The following is a 10,974-nucleotide window of genomic DNA, read 5'->3' on the forward strand; positions in this document are numbered from 1 at the left end:
AGCAAAGGAATAAAATAACTCTTTTTATTAATCGTTTTAATTGGTAAAAATATAGTTACATTGACTTACTAATCGTATTAAGAATAAAACTGAATAGATTACGGCCACTTTAATCATGAAATATTTGGGCTAATTGATCAGAATAAGTAGGTGGTAACGTACAGAAACAAAAAAAATCATTATTTTACAATGCAAGAAAACAGTAGCGTTATTCTCTAGGTGTGATTAAACAACGATCGATCTTGAACGATGAAATCAACTCCTATAAGTAAATACAGAAAATCGATTAAAGTCAGGAACGTAGAGTCTGTTGAGAGCAAAATTAAAACTGGTGCAATGACTAACCTGCCAAGTGTTGTGATCAAGCGAAATTACAGTTTGTTTCTTGTTACAATTTTCACTTTCGCTCCTATCTACTGTTTGCAACGGAACTAAGATTAACAACAATTTAACGTTAATTATTAGTGATGACCATTGAATAATAGATTGTGTTTAATAAGCCTTAAAAGAAGGCAAAATTTGTAAGTTGCCGAAATACCAATCTTAGGAATATTGTTTTCTACAGTTATCTTGACCTTTCCATCCTAGGGTTTAATGTAATAGATTTAACGTATTAATCATGCTAGTAAAAACTCTTTTATCGTTTTTTATTTACTTAATGATGATCCGTAATAACTATTCAAGTTACTGGCTAAATCAGATTTAATGTAACAATGTAGTTGAAGAAGAAAATTGCCAGCTTACTCTGATTAAAAATGAAATGTGAAATAAATTTTCAACAGTCCGTCCGAAGGATGTCGGATCAATAGCAAAGTTGAAGAAATTGATCGGTTGCGGTTTATTGCCTGATGGTTGAAATCAAAGTGTAATGAATAAGGATTGATTCTAAAGTACTATTTGATATTCACAGGAACATGAACTATAGCATATCATATCTACGGCATCAAGGTAGCAAAATTATACTAGAAAGTTGTTATAATGATACATTAATGAAGTATTTTCACCCTGGCGATAAAGATGAGATAGTATGTTGTATATTCTATGAACTTCTAGAGTAGTAGATTCTTTCTCAGTTGCATTTGGATCAACCTAATCAATTTAAGTGAACCACAAATAATAATGTCGATAAATTTCAAGCCAAAAAATTGTATTGACGCTGAAAAAATTGTCAAGTTGTGAGCTATATATTTAAGTTTACAGCCATTACATCAATTATTGTGTGTAATACTGTAATAATATTTTAAAAAGTATCGGAAACTGCACGTAGTAAATAATGCATTCTAAATAAACAAATACAGATTAGGATATATTTTGCGAAATAGTGCTAACATTTGCAGATTATCCATATTTTTACAGTATCATTAATAGATTGAGCCAGGTCAATGCAGTAATCTAGCATGTTTGGTATGATTTAAAATTGCAATACCTCCTTCGGTCGCACTACTGCATTCGGAATAACGGCTTCTTTACGTGATGAACGATTGCTTTGCTTTTTAACCCGAGGCTGTATTTTGGCAGGACCATACCTTTTATTATAAAGAAGATATCGAGTACTGTAAATTTACATATTACCACGTGAAATACGGTAATCTTTTAGCATAGCACAAAAGTAAATTGCAATATATTTAATTCTGTACGTTGACTTATGGCCTGCCACAGTAACAAATGCATAAAATGACTTGTTATTACACCTACATTTCTTCAACTACTGTACATACAGTAACTAGCATTTCGACCTACATCGTATTGACAGCGGGTACACTTCGAAAACATCGAAGACATCTTCTACCAAGTTTCGCCCAATCTAAGGGCATTTCCTGACTGTCACTGACACTATGGTTAAAGTTATGAGGGGACAAGTAGGTTTTCTAAATGAAACAGATCATGAGCCAGTTTTAATATGGAGGATCATAGAACTGAAACCCTCTGTTTTAGTGCCATAGTAACAGAAAATCATCTAGAGTAAACTTGCTTCGTTTGAAAGCGAAACGGCATTTAATAACGATAATATAAATTTAGATTCGCTCAAATTCATTTAATAGTAACACAGTGATAAGCTGCATGTAATTCATACACTATCTGCAATTACGAGTATCCTCCGATACATCGCCCATCATTAAATTACAAATTTGACTATTTTTATTGGAACAGAAACAAAGGCGAGAGTACAATGATTCAAGCATTCCTGATCGATCTAGACCTTACCAGGGTGTTAATGAAGGCATCAGTATCGAATACGTTGCCTTCATTACTGACATTCTGGGCTTGTTTCCTGGCTATTTTGCTAGCGGCAACTAATAGCTGAGAATCCAGCACTGCCTCTCGCGTCCGATTCACTAATATTGAAATAACAATCAGAATTTAATTTAAACTACTATGGTCACAGATATTGATACTACTTTGTAAATTTAAAATTTGTATATTTTTATATTGAAGGTACTGTACTTTTCATCAACATCAGTATCAACAAAATTGCATCTGCTTTTACATTCAGAGGTAACAAATGGTTGTTTAGGCATTAATAGCTTGACTAGAATAGCTATAGGGTAAGCTTACCTCCACGGATTAAATTGGCAGCTTTTTCTAATGTCTCCTTAATACCAGACGAACCTGGCTGGGCATACTGTTCCATATTTTCTATGTAGAATATACGCGTATAATACAATATTATGAGTCCATTTCTGCATTAATATCATTTCGCATATTACAGAAAATGGGCCATTTACAGTAGGTCACTGTCGCAAATGTCATTTTATGCAGCTTCCATTCATGCTGCACTTAATTAATTTACAAAATAGAGTACGAGAGGGAGTACACTATCCAAGATTTTAACTATCAAACTGTACAATCTAAAGTAGAGAGTGTTTTCTGACGTTGATCATTATCGAGACAACGAGAACGGATGGATTAGAGTCCAAGGGCGACCTATTCGGTAGTCGCTGGTCTACAGTCCTATACCGGATGTATCAGCAAGTCGTTTTTCATATTATATTGTCAACAGAATTACTATAGACCTTTGACGATATCACGAAATTAAATACTATCGCAGTTTACAGGTGAAAGGAACACAGGACTTTGTAGAATCTCTTTCACCGAGGGCGGCTACACTATTTAATTTAAATTAATAAAGTTCGAACAGTTCAATTGACAGCAAGTAGTGCTTACTAAACTGCCAAATAGCAAGTAATATTGGACTAAGCTTTAGTCACTGCAGCTACAAGGATGCAATATCATGACTGCTTTTGCAAGTGGTTCAGTAAGTGATTGATCCTTGATCAATTCATGAAGAAAAGGCAAACACTCTTAACTCTTGCCATGGATTGCCTCGACGAGCTCATCCTATCCCTGGCAACAACATTGGCAAAAGTGCAGTCCAATCATATTCTACTTACGTTCAACATGTTCGATCATACTACGATATTCCTGTCTTAACCGTCGATATTGTTCATCTTCGATGGAATCGTTTTGCTTTACACTCGATTCACTCATGGTCCTTGCAATGAGGCCTTTAAGACGCCACTACCAGTCGATGGGAATGTTCACGATGCACCTTTGCTATTTCTCACACCTCCCTTCGTATTAGCGGGTGGTTTACTTTTGCCTGCGTACCACTCAGCAACTCTCTCTACCTTTCACTCTTGCAACTCACTGCAACTCTTCAGCATCAAAGACTAAACAACTACCTTTGGATTGTGGACAGTCACCCTTAGCTGCAGTAAAAGCAAAATTGGAGATACTCTTTCCGTTTCCTAAGCTGTAGTAAAAGCAAAATTGGAGATACTCTTTCGGTTCTCAGCAATAATATTGGATTTGCTGGGTATAATCAGCATGCAGGAAAAGAGGGAAAAAGTCTCAGGTCCAGCAGTCGACTGACTACCTTGTAGCTTCTCCAGTCTATGGCCTAGTCCCGTACCGATGTTAGGGACAGCAAATTTCGCCACTTACAGTATAAGGTACTGTAGAATATAGTACAATGTACAGTGGTTTACAGTACCATACAATACTGTGGACTGTGGAGCACTCTTGGACGGACAGACATTGTTTGCTTCATCTCGTCAAAATAATGTGCCAAACGCCTGGTTATGACACTACTTTAGTATGGTGACGATCGTAATATTACATTGCATCTTATTCGTTGTTACTAAGTTCTGCTGAAGTTCTGCTAAGAAACAGTTATATAACATGGTAGATGTTATTGAAATGAGCACTAGAAATTGAGAAAACAAACACTTAACCCTTTTTCAATATTGACAGCCCATAAAGTTATTTGTGACAGCCTAATTTGGTAAAGAAAAGTCCGTCTGTCCGAGGGAGTGATCTGTCTGTCCAGGTCTTCATCTAGTAGTCCAGTCCAGAACGGTAGTCACTGCATACCTAGCTACGGGGGAAAACAGCCTCTTTCACTACGGTCTCTCACTGAAACTGTGGAGGTAAAACAAACAATGTTTCATACAAACATGGAATTCTGGAGAGAAGTTCTTCTTCTAGTAGTCCATAGTATAGAACTGAAACTGTAGAGGTCTTCAACACCCCTAATCTTAAATCGTGATTTTAGTAGTCCCATATGGCCTCAATGATATTCTTGTTATTGAGTTTATTTAGGGCCAGCACACACACACTAGTACAGTACAGTACTGTACACTGTACTGTACTGCACACTGTACACTGTGCACTGTGCAGTGCCGTACGATGAAACTGGGCATCCATCTGACTGTCTGATGAAGAGTGCTAGTCGAGTTGCCAGGCAACAGCAACAGCAAGGCCGGCTTTAGCAACGACGCTATTTTCGTGTACTAAATCGTCTAATTGCTAAGTCAAATCGTGGATCAATACTCGAAATGGAGCCTGTGTTTAGAACTACACACACAGACTGATGGAAGCATAAACAAGGATACCATACCAGCGTTCTAGACTGTTATTTCAATTTCAAAAGCAAAAAATTGGCCTTGCCAGGAACAGTGCTGATCTTACCTATTAATATACGATCTTTAAGGAGTAAAGAGGCGAAGAAGATTTTCCGATATATTCCACGAGATTCCAAGAAATACAACGATGGCATTTTTTAACGTAACACGACTCGGTGTTCAGGATCCAGTTAAAGCTTCGTTAAGAGACGAGAAGGAAACCCAAGATATCTATGATACTAAAAAGAAAACCCTCAAGGTCGATGTTAGTACAGAAAGAAAAACGGCCATAAAATTGGATTCCTCCGAAATTTATAAAGATAAAAGAAGGCGTCATGAAAGATCTCTTCTCGGTAATAAAGAAATTTGTGTAATCCTACTCATAGATTGAATAGTAACAGCGCTGTAATAAATGTAGCTTCTTTAGTACTCTAGTCTATCGGTCATCGGTCACGAGAAACGAATAAAATAATAACAGAATTGAAGTAAAACATTATTAAAATGGAAATACAATTAAACATTATGGATTACTTATTTCCATTAAATAAATAATGTTGCGTTCTATTTTTTAAATAATTGTAAAATATTGCGTCAATACTGTCGATACTGCTATGTCCACTTGCTAGTAAACCCTCTCAGTTGGCAATACAGTCACAAATACAAACTTGAGCGGTCAAGCACTGCTTTATTGCGCTAATCAAATAGGTTCACAACTCTTAGCGATTCCCATGTTAGAGTACAAACAAGTAATTACAAGTCTATTCGTAAATTCATTATACATAGGACCGAAAGAAGTTTATCAAACCCCAATGACGACATCGCAGGAATATGGATGGCATGATAATAATGAAAAGGAACCTTGGATGCAATCGAAGCGCCACGTTCACGTAAACAGTGAAATGACAAAGTAAGCAATTTATATCATCAGATTTCAAACTTTCCCAAATACATTAGCAAGACGTACATTGAACTCTTTGTTGAGTTAAAATATTTTTTTGATGCTGTCAGTTATACTTTCTCATTAAGTTTAGATTTATGCTTATGCACTTTACTATTATCTTTTACAAAACCAAATTAAGAGTCATTAATTGGACATTTTCTTAATATACACAATGTTGATTCTCATTTTAGGTTTGTAAAATCAATGGCTCTAACAAACAGAGACTTTTCCTTATACTAAAATGACTAGCAATATCTATCAAATTCAGTAATGTTTTAAACTATTGGATAATCCACATGCCACATACTATTTTCTCCTGTAATAACTGGGAGAGAATCGCAATGGCGATGTATTTATCAGTAATGATAATGTAAAAAATTTTGATCGAATCATGAATTATTCAGCAAGTTTTAATTTGTAGTCTGTAATAGCGAATGTCATTTGTCGACACTATTAATTAGTGATAGATAGCGTACTTTTGCATCGTACAATGTTGTAGTCCTTCTATGAAGAGTAAAATTATTAGGCTTGTGCAATGGGTAAATTAGATACATTTAACTTAATACGATCATGTGATTGTGTCACATTGGATCACCTTTTATAATGGATAAGTTTTACCATCATAAATGCATACTCTAATGAGAATAATATTTCAATTAATTGTATACTATGTGGATATATCGATATTGTTGATTTGAGTAAATGCGAAATTTACTGATTGTTCTGTTCCACAATTCTTTCCGAGAATAAATTAAGTCTAAATAGTATCACTTGAAATAGACTTAAAAATGATATAATAAAGCGTAATGCATTACTTTGTGTTATTAAAATACAGCAATTTTGCAAATTGAGCTCTATTAATATTAATCTTCTTATCTTTCCTCCTTCACTATTATATTCACGAAGGTAACGATGTCAAGGCCTGCTAACTAGTTCATTCCGCTATTAACCGCAACAAATTACTTTAAACTACTGCAACTGATTTAGAAAGTGTTTGTTTTTAAGTTATGGTCTATGATAAAACGCAATCCAAGATAACTAACTGACATCATTCGTAGTAAAGTAATAATAATAATGCGGTAATGCAATGATAACTTCTTTCAATAATTACTCTATAAATTTGTCACATAAATAATTTTAAATCCATATAATACCGATACGCACACATGCCATTGTATGGCATTAAATGTTAGTTAGATACTATCAGATATCATCTTTCACATGCTCGTAAATTATTACAATGTAATATCATTCTTTATAGATCACTTTACAGGTATTAAAATTTCGTCATCGTAATAAATCGTGGTTAAATAGTGTAATTATCACTTAAACGAAAGCTGTAACTAAACTCTATTATTACTGTATACAATTCTGAAGCGTTTAAAGTACTAATCCAGTACTATGAAGGCTTTAAGTTAGTTTACTATACATCTCAGCGTATAATAACAGCTCTTTTACCATATTAAGGGATTACCAGATTATGCCCATTGACAGTGGTAGCTTAATAACTATCAAGGGTGATAAATGAGAATAATTATTCTCTATTCTCTGCTAGTGCGTACCGTATCAAATCTAAGTCAATCTATGGTTAATGATATTAGTCATACTATAAATTAAATATGGTGAATTTTAATAAAAGCTTGATTCTACTTTTATGCAAGACTTCTATTTTGAACAATATAACAATATCGCGTTCGGTAAATTGCCAATACGAAGTCAAAAGTCATTGATAGTACCATCACTCAGTTCTGGTTGAAAATTGTGCGCGGACTCATGACATTACTCTTCATGCTAATATGAGCAAATCCATAAGCTGACCAAGTTGTTTGGTAATGTCTTTTCATTTGAAGATAAGCTGATTTAGTTTCCAATTCTATGATAACTTGTAATCGTGGCCGAAAGTACTTAAAATTTGTGTTGATACGTGGCCATTATCGCCGATATTGATCAAGATCTAGTCAAATCTGTAGAAAGTAATGAAAATTTTTGGATTATGAGCATAAAATCGAGGAAATACCAGAATTTTATAGGATCGCCCAATAGAAACCGACATACCTACTGATGAAATCCGTTCAAGCTTATGGGTATCTGAATACGTATGATACAATGATGAAATCTTATGAATAAAGCTGCATGTCTGTTTGCCGATAGACAAGCTTTATTTATAAGGTTAACGGATTTCGAAATATTATTTATTCTGAATCTGTACCAGACGCCATTTTACTTGAAAACTTACCAATACGGAATTTTTTTAACTTTGAATGGCCTACGTGGCGCTGTTCATAGGAATGAGTAAATACAAAGGGTATGAGCCATGGTAATCGTTGCAATCATACATTGACATGTGTACAGTTGCGATGATTGTGCAATCTGTAACTTCACACTCGAGATACTTGATTGCCCATAAGCTTTAATTTTGTTTGAATACACTTAATGCAGCTATGTATTGATTGTAGAGTAGCAAATGCAAAAACAGACTCTGCAGTTAAAATTGTTTTGGAAACTACGAGTAACTTAACTTTGAATGAGGGAACCTTTATATTTCCGGATTTAGATTAATATCATAGTAGGAGATGTCACTTGATTAAAAAATATAATATAAGCGATATAGCTACTATTTCATCAGGCATATTTCAGGTTGCGGAATGTCTTTTAATATTCCTGCATTACGATCTTCTCGTATACGTGTATCAACATAGTACTTACCAGTTAGCATATTGTACAAATATTAAACCTTGGTAACGAACATTTTATTACTTTTTAATTGTTATCACATGTACGGAAAGTATGCATTGATAACAAAATCGAATTTTTATGTAAGTTTTCTATAAAACAGAAAGTTGCATTTGCTTGTAATTTTTCAGAGTTTGCAATCGATAGAATTGATTAATGACATTCTATGCAGTATGTTTGAATACAGAAACGCGATTACCCTCTATCTTAATTTTTTTACATTTTTTAATCCACTTTTTAAACAATTCATCACGATCTAGGGCACCACTAGTTCGGGAATGATCACCACTTTCATCTAAAATGGCAAATACCTGTACCACAATATAATATTTGTTTTATTTACTTATCGATTGTAAAAATAACCAAATAGGGAAATTGCAATACACATTTTCTTAAAAGAAGTTTACAATTTAAATTAACTTGTAACCTTTTTCTTTAAATGTTTCATGGAAATAGAGCCCTTTTCGGTACTTTTTACAATTCGCGATATAGTCTTTTTCCAGTTAAATTTCTCTGTGTGAGCTATTATTATTAATAAATAGTTAGAGTGAAGTAATGAGGTGAAATCAGCCTAGGTGAAGGTATAAAGGATGAGATTCTTACCATTTGAAGAATCTCCATTTTTGTTTGTCGTCAGTGTATCAATACTGCTAGATGAAATATTTTTACTTTCAGTCTTTAATTTCTTACGTTTCTCAGCTGAATAGGTATCATCGGAGACAGGCGAAACTTTCTTTTTCTTCCCATGCTTAGAGCTATCTTCACCGTTCTCTTTTAGTTTTCTTTTTTTCGCCTTTCTATTTTCTTTATCAGGCTCGGCAGATGTGTTGGGAACGTGGGATGAGGTCTCAACATTGCTTGAAGATTTTTCCTTTTTGACCTCTATCAAGTATCAATAATGACAGCATTAGGCACAGTATTTACAGTTAGAGATACAGTAATCCCCACGAATGATAACGACATACTTTTAGTCTTTTTTTCTTCACTTATAGCATTAACAGGTAGTTCTTTGGGTAAGTCTACAGCTTCTTGTCTTGCTGGAGTGGTCACTTGACCTTTTTCTTGTGGTTCTGCAGAATCTGGAGTACCATTCTAATAGATAAACGTTAAATTAGCAAAAGATATTGAATCATTACAGGATGACAAGCTTGGCAATAGACATGAATTCTTGCATACCATCGATGCAGCAAATAATTCCCAGACTTGGTTCAGTAAAGCTTCATTATAAACTTTGACACTATTCTTCATGAAATTCTACTTTAACAGAGAATATCAAAATTGGGCGTAGGTTAATTTTAGCGTGATCTGAGAGAATCGTATCGTTGTCGAATAATTATTAAGAGCCATGTAGACAAGTGTGGTATGCTGTTGCTTTCTATGATGCAGTATAAATGCAATTGCCAGAATGGAGCTACCATTTATTACTTTCTTTATTCGCTAGGCAATAGCGTCTTTTTTATGAATGGATGCAATAGACTAGAGTATAGTTCAAATAGCTCAAAACACATCCTTTTAGCAATTTGCACTTACAATAAATTTCTTCTTCTTTCTCGGTACATTATCAAAGTTGGCAATTTTTTGTATGATTGAATTGATACGAGGATTGGTAGAATTCTTAGAGGCAGTCATCGATTGAAGGTTCTACATAAAACAACATAGTTGTCCCATGTTAGAATGAGATGCATCTTTGCACATACAGTTAGGAATCCAAGTCAGTGATAGCAAGAGCATCGCCATGATACACACAGTAAGTATGTTGCAAACAAGTCATTTTGGTGTAGTATCATTACATCTAGGCATGATTTAGTATGCCATCCGTGTATCCAGTTCTCATCCTCGATATATATTGTAAGCCCATGCATGCATTCATTCATTCTAGAGCTGACGTAGTTCGTATCCCACATTGCAAAATACTCTTACCTTAGTCCAATCCAGCTGTTTCTTTTCACCTTTATTCACTTTATCCTTGGCTTGAAAGAGTTTCCCTTGATATTTTTCAGCTTCAGATATACATTTGGTATGATTAGTATAGCTATCACCGTAAAAACTCTGACCACAGTCCATGCAGGAAAGGGAAGAGCATCCTGAACATTGCATTAGATGCTTTTCTACCTTGTTCTTCTTGACGCTTTCCCCACATGCATTGCATGTAAACGCTACCATTTTCAACAACAATTTCCTTGTGTAACGACTCAATCAATTGGAGACTTGTACTGCTGCAATGATCGCAAGACGTCTATCTAAATGGATCCTAGATTGAATAAGATCGCAGATTTCTGATCGTGAAGTACACCTCAGTATGGAGAGATGTCCGCGTTGCTGATGATTTAATTTTCAAACACTGCACTCATTGCTCGGTTGTCAGGTCAACGCTGACTAGGCGATACGCTCTTCATA

At 34.7% G+C, this 10,974-nt stretch overlaps 3 protein-coding genes across 3 annotated transcripts; 1 reads left to right on the top strand and 2 right to left on the bottom strand.

Annotated features, from left to right (window-relative positions):
* Positions 1-208: 208 nt before the first annotated feature.
* Positions 209-3,489, bottom strand: TRIADDRAFT_61430 (uncharacterized protein; the record flags this gene model as incomplete). The annotated part of the gene is made up of 8 exons (XM_002117419.1): positions 209-262; positions 346-431; positions 539-584; positions 1,427-1,526; positions 1,741-1,868; positions 2,206-2,336; positions 2,557-2,637; positions 3,393-3,489. The coding sequence occupies 8 exons, from the start codon at positions 3,487-3,489 to the stop codon at positions 209-211; spliced, it is 723 nt and encodes a 240-aa protein (XP_002117455.1).
* A 1,563-nt stretch (positions 3,490-5,052) lies between these two features.
* On the top strand, positions 5,053-6,084 carry TRIADDRAFT_61431 (uncharacterized protein; the record flags this gene model as incomplete). Its single annotated transcript, XM_002117364.1, has 3 exons — positions 5,053-5,257; positions 5,688-5,811; positions 6,036-6,084. The coding sequence occupies 3 exons, from the start codon at positions 5,053-5,055 to the stop codon at positions 6,082-6,084; spliced, it is 378 nt and encodes a 125-aa protein (XP_002117400.1).
* A 2,908-nt stretch (positions 6,085-8,992) lies between these two features.
* TRIADDRAFT_51055 (uncharacterized protein) lies at positions 8,993-10,740 on the bottom strand (the record flags this gene model as incomplete). Its single annotated transcript, XM_002117420.1, has 6 exons — positions 8,993-9,099; positions 9,268-9,459; positions 9,543-9,669; positions 9,754-9,831; positions 10,108-10,218; positions 10,498-10,740. The coding sequence occupies 6 exons, from the start codon at positions 10,738-10,740 to the stop codon at positions 8,993-8,995; spliced, it is 858 nt and encodes a 285-aa protein (XP_002117456.1).
* Positions 10,741-10,974: the final 234 nt, after the last annotated feature.

The sequence above is a fragment of the Trichoplax adhaerens genome, genomic scaffold (genome assembly GCF_000150275.1).
Source record: "Trichoplax adhaerens TRIADscaffold_24 genomic scaffold, whole genome shotgun sequence".
In the NCBI taxonomy this organism is placed as follows: Eukaryota; Metazoa; Placozoa; class Uniplacotomia; order Trichoplacea; family Trichoplacidae; genus Trichoplax; species Trichoplax adhaerens.